This window comes from Misgurnus anguillicaudatus, chromosome 4 (genome assembly GCF_027580225.2).
Source record: "Misgurnus anguillicaudatus chromosome 4, ASM2758022v2, whole genome shotgun sequence".
In the NCBI taxonomy this organism is placed as follows: domain Eukaryota; kingdom Metazoa; phylum Chordata; class Actinopteri; order Cypriniformes; family Cobitidae; genus Misgurnus; species Misgurnus anguillicaudatus.
In genome coordinates, this window is record NC_073340.2 from 12,814,545 (window position 1) to 12,833,498 (window position 18,954).

At 36.1% G+C, this 18,954-nt stretch overlaps 1 protein-coding gene across 3 annotated transcripts in view; it reads left to right on the forward strand.

Moving 5' to 3' along the window:
* The window catches only part of pcdh15b (protocadherin-related 15b), a 297,173-nt gene that overhangs the window by 194,195 nt on the left and 84,024 nt on the right, over positions 1-18,954 (forward strand). For all 3 annotated transcript variants that reach the window (XM_055175304.2, XM_073866716.1, XM_073866717.1), the window contains exons 21-22: positions 3,062-3,289; positions 6,990-7,106. In XM_055175304.2, the coding sequence (XP_055031279.2) occupies positions 3,062-3,289; positions 6,990-7,106 (345 nt within the window). The remainder of the gene's footprint in view (positions 1-3,061; positions 3,290-6,989; positions 7,107-18,954) is intronic.

Consider the following 18,954-nt stretch of genomic DNA (forward strand, 5'->3'; position numbering starts at 1 on the left):
TGTACACAGAAAACAATAATAATATCAATAAAAGTTCATACATAATTCTTGTTAAAGGGACACTTCGTTTTTTTTTTAAATATGCTCATTTTCCAGCTCCCCTAGAGTTAAACATTTGATTCTTACCATTTTGATTGATTGATACTCTATTCATCCCGAAGGAAATTTAGGGCATCCTGTAGCTCAAACAACAAAATTCCACATATCACACATACAATACAAATAAATTTAATAAATAATTTTGGAATCCATTCAGCTGATCTCCGGGTCTGGCGGTACCACTTTTAGCATAGCTTAGCATCATCCGTTGAATCTGATTAGACCATTAGCATCGCACAAAAAAATAACCAAAGAGTTTCGATATTTCTCCTATTTAAAACTTGACCCTTCCGTAGTTACATTGGCCCTTATTTATCAAAAGTGCGTACACCAAATTTCCAGCGTACACCTGGCGTACACCCAAAACCACGGTGACTTTGAGATTTATCAATATGGACGTTGGGGTACGCAAAAACACAATTCGTAACACCCCAAAACTCACTGACAAACTAAAAGATATGATATATTATGACCCACTGTAAAAAAAACAGTAATTATAAACTTCATTGTGTATTTTTATGCAACATGGACTAATGTTTAATTTGTGTGACTTTACCAAAGCATTTGATTTGTAGGCATATGTATTCCTTCAGTTGCACTTTACAAGACGTTTCAGGGCATAGCATGTAATCAGAGTTTAGCTGGAGCGGAGCGTTGAGCGGTGCGGTAATATTACCATCAGAGCGCAGAGCGCCTTTCCAAAAATTCCGCTCCGCTCGCTCATTACGCTCCGCACCGCTCGCTCAACCCAGAACGCACTTTGATAATTTGCTAGTTCGAGAATCTGTGAAAACGTCTAGCAATAAGTTATGGAATTCAAGCCTTATACGTTAATGTAAAGTAAAAATCTAAGTTAAGATTGAGCAGGGAGAAGAAATTGAAAGGGAGTGCAGAGAGACTGTAAGAGTTAGCAAATATTCTATAATAAATAAAGACATGAAGGTAAGATGCTTGTGTTGAAGCCGTGAATCCGATCATGATGACATGCGGACAAAATCATGGACATGAACTGGATCTAAGATATAGCTACAAACAACTGCAGAACAACACACTACAGAAGTTACTACACTATTTTAAAATTGTATTATAAAAAAACGTAACCGAACCATTAAGCGGACATAGAATTTAGATGTAGGCAACAGTAAATAATAATAATACTGTCATTTTTTTTTCTAAATAACAATAAAGCGTCATTAATAATAAAAATCATAATATTAATAAGAAAAAGAATATTACAAATTGTCATGCAATTATTAATGTGTCTTTAATCCCACTCTTTAAACTCCCAAATAAAACAATTTTGTTTCTTTTCACTTCCCTGGTTTCTCTTTGCCGTCTTCTGTGTGTCCATGGCATAAAATGAGGGCGTGGGGGAAGCGGAGACTTGAATTTATATGGGTGTGTTATTCTAATGACGATCGTTTTCAGCCGCGGCATTTATGAAGGGCAGGTATTGCTTACACCTGAATTTCAGAGGTACGCACAGCTTCATATATCAGGCGGTGAGAGGAGTGTAAGCATAATCTTACGCCAACATATACGCTCGTTTCTACACAAGAAGCCATTGTGTACTAAGACCGACGAAAATTCCATTAAATGTGATTTCTAACCATCAAGTGTCTGAAATGGATGTTAGAGAAATAACTCTGTGTATGGACTTATAGTCATGAAACTTTATTTTCAAGCATTTACACCTCTGTCAAATAATAAATAATGGCAGATTTGTTATTTTTAAGTGAACTATCCCTTTAAGACAAACCCTTCTATTTCCATTTTAGGTTAATAAACCTTGTTATTTTCTCACTCTTATCACATGATTATACTGTTAGTTGTATTTTAGTATTTGATGTTAACTTGTGTTTTTTGATTGACAACTGAGGACATTTTCCTCATAAACCTCGTCTAAAGCTTTTTGTTTTCCCAAACTGTTCTTTCAGTAATCTTCACAGTTTCCATCTCTCTGTGTTTGGCTTTCTAACTGACTCACTGTTTTAGGACTACTGCATGATTAATACTGTATAACCTTTATAAGTATTAAAGAAATATTCAATTTTTTAAAAGAAAAATCCAGATAATTTACTCACCACCATGTCATCCAAAATGTTGATGTCTTTCTTTGTTCAGTCGAGAAGAAATTATGTTTTTTGAGGAAAACATTGCAGGATTTTTCTCATTTTAATGGACTTTAATAGAGCCCAACATTTAATACTTAACTCAACACTTAACAGTTTTTTTAACAGAGTTTCAAATGACTATAAACGATTCCAAACGAGGCATAAGGGTCTTATCTAGCGAAACGATGGTCATTTTTGACAAGAAAAAAAATGCTCTTTTAAACCACAACTTTTCGTCTAGGTCCGGTCCAGCGCAACCTAACGTAAATGCGCAGTGACGTAGGGATGGTCACGTGTTACATATATAAAACACAAATTTGCGGACCTTTGTAAACAATAAACTAACACAAAGACATAAATTAGTATCAGTTGACATACAACAACGTAGGAACGGTCCTCTTTCAACACATTTGTAAACACTGGGGCGGAGTTTCGCGTTCGTCTTCTGTGACCTCTTGATGCCATGACGTATTGCATGGGGTCACGCTGACGCAGTGGATATTTTTTATTTTTCTTGTCAAAAATGACAATTGTTTCGCTAGATAAGACCCTTATGCCTCGTTTGGGATTGTTTATTGTCCTTTGAAACTCCGTTGAAAAAAACTGTTAATTGTTGAGTCAAGTATGAAATGCTGGGCTCCACCAAAGTCCATCAAAATGAGAAAAATCCTGCAATGTTTTCTTCTCGACTGAACAAAGAAAGACATTAACATTTTGGATGACATGGTGGTGAGTAAATTATCTGGATTTTTCTTTTAAGAAAATGGAATATCCCTTTAATACTGTATAGATCTATCTACTGTATAAGAGTTCATTTTTATTCATTTATAGTGTTGTGTTTCACACAGGCTGTGGACCCTGATCTAGATGCAAACGTCACATACAGTATCAGGAACGTGGAGGCCAGGCAGATGTTTGCTGTGAATCCTCTCACTGGAGAGCTGAGGGTTCTCCGCCTGCTGGACTTTGAAGAGCTTTTACCCAATAGGACGACACAAAGCTTTGTGGTGGAAGCTGCAGATGGAGGAGGTGGAAAAATGCCACCTGGATTAGCGTCTGTTACAGTCACTGTAATGGTAAGAGAATTACATTGTCTTTTATTTCAATGACTGATCTGTGCACTGAATCTGTTGCTCAATTATGAAAATATTTTTTAGTTGCAGCCCTAGTTTACTAGTCATCTGTAAAAGCAGAATAGTTGTTAAATAAAATAAAAATGCTTCAGTTGCTTGCAATCCTCATCCCTCATATTCCCATCCTGCTAGTGCACATCATAAGACTGTTAATAATTGTTTAAGCACTTTTCTTTCATATACAGTATTATGTATAACTTTTATGTATATATATTTTTAAATATGTTTATTTTGTTAGCAAACCACCTCAAGTCAAACCCTCTCGAGCTTTGCCTTCAAAGGACAGAGTGTTTAAGGATAAACGTTTTCATGCAAGAAAAGACAGAATTTATTACATCCTCTTGAGTCTCTCGTGAAGCTCTAATTGTCTCTGCGCTGGGATTATTTATTAATTTCCCCACTGTGCAGACTGTTGGTAATTGATAATTAGTTTCTGTGGAAAATGAAATAGTGAACGGGGGAAATAAATGTGCTACCTGATGCACGGAGACTCAGCCTATGGGAAAGATAATGATGTGGATGAAGCTCCTGAGACGTCATCCTGGTCCAGGTGTGACTGTGAGTGCTATCATGAACTTTCTACACACCGCAGATTTTCTTTAAAGACAGATGACTTTTATTTCTTATCTACAGAGGAGAGGACACACACAGATGTGTGGAAGTGGAGAGTAAGAAAATAGCAATTTCACTCCAAAGTATCTAACACAACACCTATTATTTCTGAGATGTGAGCTTAGTTATGTTAGTCGGTATTTAAATCTCAAGGACATTTTTGAATAAGCACACTATCACAGGAAGGACATGAAGTATAGGGGGTGTACAGTAATAGTAAATTGGATATGTGAACTATTCTGTGACCTCTCCATGGATCTGAAACGTATGCTCTTTTGAATGTATTACTGTAGGTCTCATCTCATCACTTGTGTTTTTTGTGCCATCAGTATTCCCAACCCTTCATGCTGTCTTTCATTGTGTTTTTCACAAATATACATTTTAAAGGAGAAAGTTCTTCCTACGTTCCATTTTTTCGGCTGTCTTGGTATGTGGATGTAGTTTTCTCATTTGTTTTCTCTGTAGGGATTCCTAGATAAAAAGTATCCAATATAGAGTTTAAAGTCATGAATCACTACATTAAACTTTGATTTGAAGCATTGAAGTGTTTGAAAGAGCATGTTTGAAAATTAAAATTATGTTTGAAAATTAAAATATGCAGTTATATTTACAGTTTATGAAAAAATATTAGATTTAGTAAGATCGGGCTTGTGACTTTTTGGCTTGTTCAAAGCTATTTTCAATTCCAGCAGTTTCTCGAATTGGTGGATCTTTCCTTAGAGTCATGAGTAGGGTGGTTTATCAACAAGGATTTGGCTATTAAGTGAGACTTTTTTTAAGTAGAAATATTGCTTAAAATATAAAATAAACTATACATTCCCAGATAGCAACCAACAATTGAAACAATGTTAAAACATTTTGATTTTTCAATGTTAATCCCGTTAACTCAATATCACATTTGCACCCTCCAATAGCCTATTGAAGAAATATAGACAACAAACCACCATTATGGTGATCAGTGTTTGCTTTAGTTAGGCCTTTGTTGTTTCTTCTTTTGCTGTTGAAGCAGTGTTTTTAAATAAATCTATTATTGCAAAGAAAACTAAAATTTTGTGTGTAATTTAATTGTTGTAGATTTACCTAAATAATATTTCTTGTGTGTGCTCAGGGTTTCCTGCAGAAAATGTGTTAGTTAAGGTGGTAGGATTGGACGGGTGGGCGTGGCCGGGGACGTGGCAATCAAAGGGGCGGGGAGTACGCGTCATGATGGAAATGAAAATATTTTTATTTAAAACACTCAAATAAAACTTTATTTTGAAGAAACTATGACATGAACACATACTAGATTATTAATGAATTAAATGTTTTTAACAGATACCTCTAACGAAAATAGCTGCGTGATGAAGTGAAACTAAAGGGTTAATAAACACAAACTGAAGCAGATGTTGTAGAACGTCTGGCGAACGATGATAGATAGCGCGAAGATTGTAAAAACTGATTATTTCCCGCTATTAATTACATTATCTTAAAGGAGTGTAACAACTGTAGCATGAAAATAATGCACATAAATAACGTGAGCAAGAGCGCTCAACAATTATATCGAATCAAGCTAGCTGGTTGCTCAAACAACAAAAATCACCAGCTAACTTAGTTTAAATTTGCAAGAACTATAGACTAATACAATAACAGGCTTAAATAATCCCAAAACATAAAGTCACTTACAGTTCTCACAGACACGTATTTTATCAACTGGCAATCCTCCAGACAGTTGACGGACCGTTTCGAAATTCAGTATTGTGACGCGCGTGCACGCTCGCGGTGTGAAGTGCATCAGCCCTATTCTCCGAGATCTTTTATCCACTGGCTACTAGTTATCCTTCAGACAGTGACGGACCACGTCTTTCTCTCATTTGGCTGTGTGGCATGCACGTCCGCACTATTCTCCGAGATGCACTTGACGGCCTTTTGTGCAGCGAATGTTTTAATTTTTTTTGGACAACCTAGTTAAGGCGGTAGGGTTTTCCTGCTTAGGCGGGCCGCCTGAACTGCAAGTGCAGAGAGAAAGCCTGTTGCTGTATTAATAATGTGTAAAAGTTGAATGATATTACAGTGCCAGTTGGATGCAGTGTCAGGTCTGTTCTTTTTGGATTTATAAAAACACACTTAGAAGGTTAAATTGTCTGACATAATGAATCAGTCTATGAAACTCATCAATGGTGATGAGCAACAAAAGATAGCTTCATGCTGCAATCAACATAGTACTAAACTAATCCACGACTCCCAGCATGCATTCCAGTTGATTGTTTTATCTGAGTTAGTTTATTGAGCGTCACCACTGTTGAGATTTGTAGAATGATTGACGATGTCTGAATGTGTCAGTATATTTTTCTGTTTACCCTTTAACAGTGCATTTACAAAGCAGAACAATTATATCAGACACAAAAGGAACAATCATGTAAAGCAGCTTCATTTTATCTCATCTTCATAAAAAGGAAACGGTTTCAGCTTAACTTTGAAATGCATATTTCTTTTCCAATGCACATGTGTTAAACCCATACTGAAAAAAGAAAATAAATATGTAACTTAATGAAAGTCTAGAGTCAAGGGCCAAATAAAACAAACACCATAATGATAGTTTGTTGAAATTTCAATATTTTTTCAATATTAATGGAGAGTGCACACATGTTATTAATTTAATGGGATTAACATTGACACCATTTTAACATTTGTTTCAATGGTTAACAACCTCACCTCTCATGCTACTGTAAGCTTTTCTGTATGTTTATGTTTTTTTTCTGTATGCTTCTACAGGACCATGGCGTTTCTCCCTAGCTCTTTCTCTTAGTGGTTATAATTATCTCTCACCCAACTTCTCTCCTGTCCCAGGGCACAGAGCACCGTGTCACATTACTAATGCACTGCATGATCTACTATTGAATAAATGACATTTTTGTTTAGTGTTGCAGTGTTTGGAGCTTGCTAATGGGCTCTGAGCTCGCACATGTGCTGACTGCTGCGAGAGACTAAAGAGCCGGTAAAGATAGTGGACAAGTAAACACTAAAGACTATCTAATGTTTTTTGTATGAACAGGACATGAATGACTTTTCTCCAGTCTTCACTCAGCCGCTCTATCGAGGGATGGTGGCGCCCAATGCAATCAAAGGAACTGTGGTCACTACTGTACACGCTGATGATGCTGACACACAGGTGAGACACTTAGGGGAGGTGTAGGTGTTGAGGATAAATAATCCGTACATTATGTTACAGTGTTGATCGGACTTACCACAGATGGTCAGACTTTAGATCAAAGACTTGTTAGAGTCTCATTGATCTTATTTCTGAAGATATGTTGAGCGTGGCATCAAGATCTCTTCAGAATGAAGGTTGAGTGTTGTTGACAGGTACTGTTATTGGTTTCTGTCTGATGGGAATGTGAGAGTGAATGTGTGCTAATGTGACATGACTTCAAAGTGCTAGACACAATAAAAGAAAACATGAGAGATGATGAGAAATACCATCCGGAGAGCTGTGTGTATGTGAATAACATCAGTGATGGATCTCAGCTCTACACAAATTCAAACACAACCATCATCACACAAACATTTAAGTGTGATTTACAGAGTCAATCAGTATCATGACCGTCTGTATGGCTGCTGTAAGAGTTAAAAGACGTGGTATGTCAGATTTTATTGTGATTTGAAATGTGCAATTGGAAAGCAAGGGGTGTCATTAGCCAATCAGTGTTCAGGTCATCATTATTCAAAGTCTTTAGTCACGTGACATTTCAGTTCAGGTGATAGGTCAAAACAAAACTTCTTTTAATATTAGATACAGTAAGGGATGTCTATAATAGCAATCAAACAATTTGCTTCAAACAAGTGTACTTGTTATGTTGCACGGCTCGTTGGAATGCTTGATTCTGATTGGCCAGTCGTGACATTTGCGGGTATGTTGTCTTTTAATGTTGGGGTCACTCCCTCACTCAGTTGAAAAACGATTGTCAAATATGTAATTGATCTAGGCCGAAAGCAGTCGTTTCCAAAATGCAGGTAACAAACATAAACCCATTCGCAATTATCTTCCTGTCTGGGAAAAAAACAAACTGCATCCACTGTTGTCTTACCAGATGTAGCCATCAAGCCAAACATTGAATTCATATAAAGAAATCAGAACATTTAAGTATACAAGTTGAGTCACAATAAATAAAGTGAAATGACACAGGGAATAAGTATTGAACACACTTTATTTAATACTTTTTAGAAAAGCCTTTGTCTGTGATTACAGCTTCTAGACGGCTCTTGTATGGAGAGACTAGTCATCTGCATTGTTCAGGAGTGATTCTGGCCCATTCTTCCACACAAATTGTCTTTGAATCTTGAAGGTTCCTTAGGCCTCTTTTATGAACTTTGATCTTTAGTTCTCTCACTGGGCTATTCAAGCAACTTGTTTTTTTTTTAAACCACTTCATTGTTTCCTTGGCCTTGTATTTGGAATCATTGTTTTGCTGAAATTTCCCCCCTTTTTTCATTTTCAGCTTTCTGGTAGATGGCAGCAGATTTTTATCCCGAATGTCCCGGTACATTTCTCCATTCATTCTGTCTTCAATAATATTAATTCTGCCAGTACCCCTTGCTGAAATCAGCCCCAAACCATGATGCTTCCACCCCCAAACATAACTATTGGTGTTCTTGGGGTGGTGGGCAGTGCCATTTCTTATCCAAACAAAGAATGACTGCCAAAAAGATCAATTTCGCTTTCATCTGACCATACTATAGTCTCCAAATAATCCACAGGCTTCTCCAAATGCTCTTTTGCAAACTTTAACCAAGCCTCAACATGCTTTTTGTTCAGCAATGAAGTCTTGCGTGGTGAGCGTGCATGGATGCCATGGCGGTTCAGTGCTTTGCTTATAGTTTTCTTTGAAACAACAGTACCTGCTGATGCAAGGTCTTCCTGAAGTTCTGCCCGAGTAGTTCTTGGCTCTTGGAGAACTCTCCTGATTATTCTTTGGACTCCTCAGACAGGGATTTTACATTCAATAGACCCCTTCAAGGTTTGTAAACATTGAATGACTATCGGGTGCGCGCGCAGCATGGGGTCAAACTGTTCATACCATCAAGGCTTTATAATTTAATCTAACAAGGCTGAAAAATGATGACTTGCCTCAAATGAAGTGAGCACTACAAATACAAGCCTCTTTGATCTTTGCATTGTCCCAGTCTGCACGTTAATTGCTTGCAGCCGCAGATGTTGTATTTTTTTACTTTTGAGATTCTGCATGAATCACGGAAACTTAACGGAAGACCTGGTGCGATTTTCACAGCCCACGACGTAAGTATGCATTTTTACGATACCGAATAATACGCAACTCAATCTGCTGTAATGACTTTTCTGACCCCGACATACGCAGTGGGAACCGCCTGTGACGTGAACCGTGAAGGGGTCTATAGGAGCACCTGATCGTGGCCGGTTTATGGTGAAGTGATGCTCTTTCCATTCCCGGATAATGGCCCTCACATTGCTCACAGGAACATTCAGCATTCTGGAAATGCGCCTATAACCATTCCCATCAAAATGCTTTTCAACGATAAGATTACGAAGATCTTGAGAGAGTTCTTTGCTTTTACCCATCATGAAGTCTTTCCTGTGTGCCTCCTGGGTAATGAGAAGCTTTATAGGCCATCAATTAGGACCAAGGCAGCTGATATCAATTTGTACTGCTAGGGGGTAGGGTTTCTCTCCCAATACTGACAGATTTTAGGTGACCTCTTGGCTTTCTATGCCATTTTGCACCTTGTTCTCTTCATGTGTTCAATACTTATTCCCTGTGTCATTTCACTTTAATTATTATGACTCAACTTATATACTTAAATGTTCTGATTTCTTTGTATGAATTCAGTATTTGGCTTTATGGCTACATCTGGTGGAAATTTTGTCTCTATAGCCCACTTAGAATTCCCCTTACAGATAAAAATGCTAATGTGTCAAATACCTATTTCCCCCACTGTTACTCTTTAATTGTGTTAATAAGTCAGAATGTATCAATTCTGAATTGTTTTAATGGGGGTTCAACGATTCCCACCCTAGTTTATATATCTGTGTGTTCCTCATGTGAAGTTCTGCAGATGTCACGGTCACTCTGTCCTCTCCATTCATTGCATCCACAATCACCATACAACCCATAATGCATCAGTCATGTCCGAGCTGGTTAAGGGCGAAACAGCCCAACGGCCCCAGCTGCGACTAGAAATTGAATTTTGCCTGCCAGTCATACACGATGTCAGTTGCAGTGGAAAACTGTGTAATTCTGTGTGATACAAGACCAACATCGTACAGTCTGGTGAATTATGAAGTCTAATGGAGAACCGAAAATATCACTTTACATACCACAGTAAATTATGTTGAATGCACTGCTTTTATTTGCAAAACATTTAATTAAAACAGTAGCCTTCAGGTATTTCACATCCAAGTTAAAAAGTGTTTTGAAGTTTTTTGTTACCCATTTAAAATCTTAAGAGATTAAAAGGCAATCAAACCTACAGGTACTTCAATAACAGTGATAGGCTTTACTGCACGATTCTTTGATATAATACATTAAAACTCATTAATTTGAAAACTTGATGTTTGATAAACCAGGTCCATGAAGTTTTCTTTTCTGTAGGTTTCTTGTATTTTGTGGTCATTTGGGATATTTGGTCTAATATTGTCAGTGAAAAATTGGTTAGCTGTTTAACAGCTTGTTCAGTGATTGAAGAAATTATCATTTAACCACACTGATTCAGTTAAGGCACAAAATTAGATTTCTGACTCCAGCATCAGGTTGAGAGATATGTAAGAAGTTTATTATTGACTGTGATAAATTACACAGTACAGTGAAATGTCAACGTATTGCATTCACTCTCAGGGTAAATGCAACTCAGGTTATCTTTCGGGCTTTCACCTCAGATCAGACAGAGAGAACTGCTATCATTCACAAGAGTATTTTAGTGCAGATCATCATTGTTGAATGTCAGTTATATTTTATCATGAGTCTGAGCATCTACACGCTATACACAGCCTTTTATATCCTGATATAAATAACATTTCAATTGGTCCATTTTGGCAGGAAAGCACTACTAAAGAATCCATAGATCAGTTTAGGCATTTTGTAAGGCAAGTGAGGTGTGGTGTGAACCCAGTCATTTTACTGAAATAACACTTCAGCAAGTTGTAGTCTTCTTGTATCTTTACAGAGAAGGATATCATTTCTGTCACACTAGGAAATTGCAAACTGGCAGCATATTCCTTCTAAATACATTACCTGTCTTTCATTGCTCGGACAAACAGTTGGTCCTGCTGTAAAGTCACACCATTGGTTAAGCTAATGTTGCTGTGTCAGGGTTGCCAAGATGCTCTTACATACAAATCAGTGTATTGATGATGACATAGAGTTACATTTATGATGAAATACAGTATAAGGCTGAGTGAGGAAAACATAATTGTACAGTTAAGCAGTGAAAGGACAACCCAATCAAAGTTTCTATTCATATTTAATCATTTCTCTCTTTAAATTGTTTCCTGTAATTTGAATGGTACGGTACTTGTGGATATGTGATTATGTCTAGAAATAGTATTAAAGATTGTTGCATGATTATGGTTTAATCACAATCCACTAGGCTTTGTACAATCAAGAGTTTGATTATTATTCTTTTACCATCTTGCTTAATAATGTAATATGCAGTTAACAAAATCCTTGCTAAAGCTTGTGTTGTAATCATCATTTACAGAAGTGCTATAGAGAGAGAGAGAGAGAGAGAGAGAAAGAGAGATTGCATGTGTGCGTGCGTGCGTGCGTGCGTGCGTGCGTGCGTGCGTGTGTGTGTGTGTGTGTGTGTGTGTGTGTGTGTGTTTGTGCACTGAGGTCATTTCACCTTAACTTGAGTGATGGCTTAGGCTGAATTTGGACCGAGTCTGACACTATTTAGCTATCATTTAGCAATTGTACTTTAGCTAATTTAGTTTTAATGGTGTATGAATATTTTCATTTAAATAAAAAATAAATTATTATTTATAATAATGATTGTTTTTGTTCAGTCAGTAAGTTTATTTTGTGCAGTATAGAGCTCTCATCACTGCAGATGTGCTCAGGGCCATACACAGAATTTCATAAATACAGAGGTCCTAATATGCACTTTGGTAGGGCATGCATCCCTGGAAAAAATTTCCTGCTCTACATATATGCATTTTAAGACATCAGAATACCAAAGAATCAAATACAGTAGGGAAAATAAGTATTTGACAAATCAGCATTTTTGTCAGTGAGGGGATTTCTGGGTGGGCTATTGACACGGGGTTTCCACCAGATGTGGCCATCGGGCCGAATGTTGAATTCATACAAAGAAATCAGAACATTTAAGTATACAAGTTGAGTCATAATAAATAAAGTAAATGTATTACTTTATTTAATGCTTTGTAGAAAAGCCTTCGTTGGTGATTACAGCTTCTAGACGCCTCTTGTATGGAGAGACCAGTCATCTGCATTGCTCAGAGTGATTCTGGCCCATTCTTCCACACAAATGGTCTTTAAATCTTGAATGTTCATTCGGCCTCTTTTATGAACTTTGATCTTCAGTTCTCCCCATAGATTTTTAATTGTTCACAAAAGAAAGGCAGAGAATGTGTACTGCCGTCCAAAGCGAAAGCGCAGTAACTACACGCTTGGTCAAAATGGAGTTAAGGCTTGAAACGAGCTTTATGACATCTGTTCTGTCTTATGACAAAGTCTCCTGGTTAAATTTTGTCCCGTTTCAGAGAAATGAGGGTGTCAAAATTGCAGTAACTACAAAATCCATGCTAATACCAAGGCAAACCGCAGAAAGTGTCGTTACTGCGTTCTGGCTTTGTTTCCCCGGCTTTGACACCGCAGATACTGCAGATACTGCGCTTTTCCCCGAGCGTAACACACAACAACAAACCAACCATGGCACACTGCCGCGTCCAAATGATGGTTGAACTCGCGTTAAAACGCAAATAAACAAATACGGGTAAGGAAGATCGCAAGATAATAACTCATACATAGGCAAATTACAGCTTTATAAGTAGTTAACTAGCCAGCTGCTAGCAAGTTTTGACCTACCTGTGCTCGTCCATTGAAGGCAATATCCTCCGACAATAATGATATAATCCGATTCAGTCGCATTGGTGTTTGTTGATTCGAACATCTCTCCACTTTTTAGGCAGCTAATCCAATTGTATTGACAGGGGTTACTCCTTTGTTTGATAAGAGTCTGGTAAAGTTATATTGTTAGGCAAAGTTAACGGCGCCCAGTCAACCTGACGAGCGCAGCCGGGGCCGGCAGAAAGCACGCTAGGTGAAAAAGTACACTTCCATAATAAGTGCTCTTTTTCCACGAACTAATTTTGTAGGCTACTTAATATTAAAACATTTTGTTTAGTACTTCTTAAGCTATAATCTTAAGAATATCTAAGTTTACATAACTGTGCTACTTTGAGACAACATGAAAATTAACTAAAATGGGCATACTGTTAGTTACAATAATGTCTTTGGGACAAACATGTTCTTCTATTTTTAACTTGTGTTAATTTTTAACTACTGTTTTTAAAGCAAACCTCGTATAATGTAAATTAATAAATAAAAATTAATAAAATGAGTAAAATACTCTTTGTGGTAAAAGGAGCATTTTTAGCATTCACAACATGCAAACATCAATAAAACTATTACAGTTATTAAAAACAATCAAAATGTATTAAGAAGCACGAGAAAAAGTTGAGTGAACACATTTAGTTCGTAGATACTGCACTCTGCTATTGCAATAGTGCTTTAGTTGTTAAAGGTCATCCAAAGGCAGAGTGCAGTATCTGCATTTTGAGAGTCAAGGGTCACATTGGTGGTCATGTTTTTTTTTTTCTATAAAAATTTCTTCCTAACAAGGCATTACATGAATGCATTACCACTAATCTACCCACAACATGTTTGGCTGGCTAGTGTAAAAACTTTAAAGCCATTTTTCTCAGTTTCAGTGTTTGCGTAGATACTGCACTCTGCCTTTGGAGGGCAGTGTAGTAGACCTATCGGTTTGATCCATTGCTTATTCACTCTAACACACATGCGTCAGAATAAAAGGTTGTTGTTCTATGTTGGAAAAGCATGTACAGTATTAGTCGAAACATAATTTAATGTTAATAATATGTAACAGTGCATACTTTTGACTGATATTCATCTTTCCAATTTTCTCACTCCCCAGCAAACTGAGAAGTTGTGTCTTTACTGTCCCAATACTAGGTACACTCAGGGTGCAATTTGTAAAAAAAATCAAAGGGGGGGTTAAATATTTTTTAGACAAGACGTTTTGATCTCTTTTTTGATTTCCTGTGTCATCCTGCAAGTCCCCTCAACAGTAGCTTGCATTCGTACATTTTTGTATGATTTGGCTTGACAAATGTGATGTTTTTAACGCACAGTTAACGTCTTATGATTTCATACGAATAAGCCATACCTCTTTTACTTTGTCTATACAGAGTTATATTTCTAGCTACATATAGCTCACCAGCGCCCCCTTAATGGCAGGGAACAGGAACTACAAAAAGCAGTCTCTAAAGTACTATTCAAACAGAATTAGTATTATCTATTATCCGCGTCGAGCATCAGTTTAGAAACAGTCCTGCGATGTCTCGCCTATACAAAGATCTCATTTAATGAAAGTTCAAACATGGACGCGGAGAGATTAAACATTTAAATTATAGTTATATGACAAAACCATAAGAAGCAGAGAGATGCGTCTCTGCAATCCCACCAAATTACAGATATTCCTATTCGCACAGGACTAATATCACAGGACGTCTGTGTTTGGCAAAAAATTGTAAGTCATTTGCGGGAGATTTTTACTTTAAAAATTACAGACATGGCTGATTCGCACAGGATAAAGAATTAAGATAACCTCCACAATTATTACAAATTACTAGCGGTCACCAGGTAATACTAATTCTATGTGAGTAGGGCCATAAGACAATTGTATGAACGGTCACTCTGAGATCTTCAGCAAATTGTAATTCATCTTCTGTCTAATCACCCACATTAGAAAACAACTGGTTTTTGCATCAACCAAGTAAATTTTAAATCGTATTCTAAGATTTGAATTAAATATCGATTTAGTTTATTTGATCTTGTGTGAAGCTCTTTATCACATCTCATATTTGCAGTTAACAAATTGATGTTTATGTTAATCTTTACAAATATTTTACATTTCATTTAACATTGTCGGTTTGTTAGCACACAGATTTTCTAAGCTTGTAGAGCTTTTCACAGATATTGAGATCCCTACCGCATTAAAAGCAGCACATTAGCGTAAATTACAGCCGTCCTGTTGATGGCCTTTTGTATATTTTCTTGGCCTATTAAGTACAGGGATTCAATTTTTTTATTAAAACCAGCAAGCAGTCATTAGTCCAGCTCTGGTTTCAATGGTTATTTCGTACTGATACATAATGAATTCGTTTTTTTATAAACAGCCATTATCTCTTCAGTCTGCTGGTGTTGGGGTTTGTTTTGCTGTCTGTCGGTGCGTTCCTGGTGTCTTTCTTTACTCTCCGTTGTTTTCTGAGCATCTGTCAGCTGGCTCTTCACATTGCCATCTGATATCTGTGTTTTATTCATTAGCCATCTTCAACCACAACAGACTCGATCAGAATGAAAGCTGGTCGCTCCTCATATTGCCTTTATCCATATCACTTAATGGAAAAAAGCTCTAGCTGGCATGATGTAATCATATCAGCAATTATTAAGTCTTTATAAACTGATAAAGAAAATCTTGAAAGAAAATGAAAGCAATGTTAATCTAACTCTTTATAATTACATAAATTAATGATTTACTGAATCTATGCCCTGAAGACACATGGCTGAAGTGAAATATCACACAGTATCTACTATAGTGTGATGTTACATCAGTGTGTAATGGTGTCTTCAGTCCTGGGCAGATTGATGGTTTTATCTGTACATTCTCATGAGGACAGGCCCACCCGCGAGCTCCATTTCTCACCCGGCTTCACCCTTATAATTATCTCCATCACAGCAGGACCACAGCTGTCCCCGGGCCAAAATCGCACATCACTACTCGGATTCATGACTTACAAAACTCACAGCGGGCGAGCGGGACTCTAAAGACACTAAAATGATGCAAATTGTGTCTGTCAGATGTATTTAATCCTGTTCTTCAGAGGTTTGGGTTTAATAATTCTTGAAGCTGAATACACTTAACATTCAATGTTTTCCGTTATACCGCAGCAGTGTGTACATAATAAACCCACTGCTTGAGCTAATCAGATTTTATTTTTTATAAAAGATCTTTATGTAATGTCTTAAAACATATGTCATGGTTTTGAATGTCCAATTACTAAAACTGTGTAAATTACGTAGCAAAAAATAATTACAAATAAATTATTAATAAATAAAGCATTTTTTTCAGAATGATAGCTGCGAGGTAAGATGTGTCGAGTAAGCTTTGTATGCAAATACAGGAAACATTATTACAAATAATGTTATTAAATATACTGGCCAATTTATGACAATTAATGATAATAACTTGCCATTAAAATAAGACTTTAATATAGGATAATTGAAGTATATACATTTTTATTTAGGATCGTATTTTACTTAAACAATTTTTGATGTGACTCGGCTATTTTTTTTTTTAAGCCCATTGACTTCAGGACTGAACCGGAAGTGCTAAAATGCTAAGGCCTTGCAATTATGATTTTCTTAAACATGATATTACTGATATGGTATAAATCCTCTTACACTCACACAGGCTATTTTGCGGTTTTCCGCCTGGATTTGGCCTACCCAATTTCAAAAGCTTCCCATACCCACATGCAGAGGTGTACATACAAAAGTTTGCTATCATTTTACAGGAAACACTTTGAAATTACACAAAACTCTGTTGAAAGTGCTTAACATGGTTGTATGTGTTGTCAGTCCTCTAATAACACAAAAATAAAAAGGCGCTTTTTGATGTTGTTTTTTTCTAAAGTCTGTATTTAAAAGTGTATATTTACATTAATGCGTTTATCCTTTAAACGCGTTACTTTTGCTACGTTTACGCCTTTCATCTACACGACATTGCCGTTTTAGACCCTCATAAACTGATTTGTTTGCAAACCCTGCAGACCCTGTTTTAGTTTGAGAACTCAGACCTTGCGCTGAGTGTAAATGAATGTAGACGGAGTCTTATGTAAACGATCAGCTGATGTTAACGTGACAGTGCATCATTTTCAAAGTAAAAATTTATTTAGTCAGGTAAATGGAGGTATGCAACGGAGGTTTTGCCAAAAATAGTAAACATTCAACCAGCTATTATAAACGCTATATCGGATTGTTTTAACATGGTTCCTTATAGATAATATAGATTATAGTCTATTTTATATTTATGTTTGAGTATTTTTGGGTTTGAATATTGTTTCAGTAATGTGTTTATGTTTTGTTTAAATTTAGTTAGCTTATTACGAAAGATAGACTGTAATTTTAAATGCCATATAGGGCGTTGTAAAGGCCAATGTGAAGGGAGAATTGTAATGGGTCAGACATTTTTTTCGAGTTTAATTTAAGTTTTGTTTTCTACTTTAAAATGAATTTCGTTTCAGATCATTTTTCTCTTAATTTTAATCGATGTTTTGTTGATAAGTTTTGTGAATATAAATTTATAAAAACAATAAACTCAACGTCATTAATATTTAATGCTCGTTTAGCCGCTTGTGCTTTTAGCTATTTCTGTGTTGCTAGCGGAGGACGTGCACGGACCTCGCACACTTTTAAAAATTAATGCAATAAGCATTTCTGTAGGCTATACAGGTATACTTCACCTCTTAATATGTTTGATTGAAGTTTGCATTTGCTGAAATTTATTTTTGCTTCAAGTTCGTTTAGTACTGTTCACTTGAATGCTTTCTTTTCTAAATCATAAAGACCTTTCTGTTTAGTTATAAAATCAAAATTAACCTATTAATCATATTAATATGTTGTGGGGGGAGCTAGAACAGTATAAGACTTATATGTTCAAAAACCCAGGTATGGATTTTTGTCAATATCACACACACCTAGGCTGCATAAATGCGCAAAGGTAAGCTATTATTAGAGTAATAAGTTATTTTACACTTTTATGCGCATGCCCAGATTGGTCATGTTTCATACGTTTATGGTGGTGTATAGTGTGGATGAAGATTATTTTTAAAATCCCAGTATAAACGAGGATCGTTTTCATTTTAAAATGCTGTTTTAAAACGCAAATGCTCTAATATAAACTGGGCCTAACTCTGGCCCTGGGTGCTCCAGCAACCTGCAGACAGATTTGTTTGATTCACTGTAAAAAACAACCTATAGAATTTACTCAAAAAAATTGTTGTAACAATTTGCACTCACTTTGTTTGAGTAAATTATATCCTATATATTTGATTAAAGAGTACCTAAATTTAATTACTATGATAAAGTAAATAAAATTAGGTAAGGTCTACCTATTTTTTTCATAACTAATTACTTATAAAAAAATGAATAACATTAACCCTATTGGTATTAAGGCACAGATCTATTAAATTATTATTAATAATGATAAGCCATTAAGAAACATTACATATTACTTATTCAGAGAGGGTTGAATAAGAAAATAGTCATACACAAGATTGCATAATTGCTTGCTTTATTGACCAGTTAACATTCTGTAAACATTTAAAACTAATTATTGGAAGTACAAAATAACCCCAATACATTTCAAGTGAAATACAACATATCATAGTTTTACATAAAGTTTCTTGAACATATTTCATTAAAAAAAAATAATCCAGTCTTCATCATGAGATGTTAAAAAACCATTAAAAGCAAGATTCCTAAATACTGTTCTTCATTAGAAAATTAAAGAAGACATTAATATGAGAGGAAAAACTGATCTCATTTACCTCAGTAGACTAGCATGCTATATCGATACAAACAAACATTTCAACTTCATTTAAAACTTATTAAGTGCAAAAATACAACTTCATATTATGCTATAACTCACAGTACACGTGCATA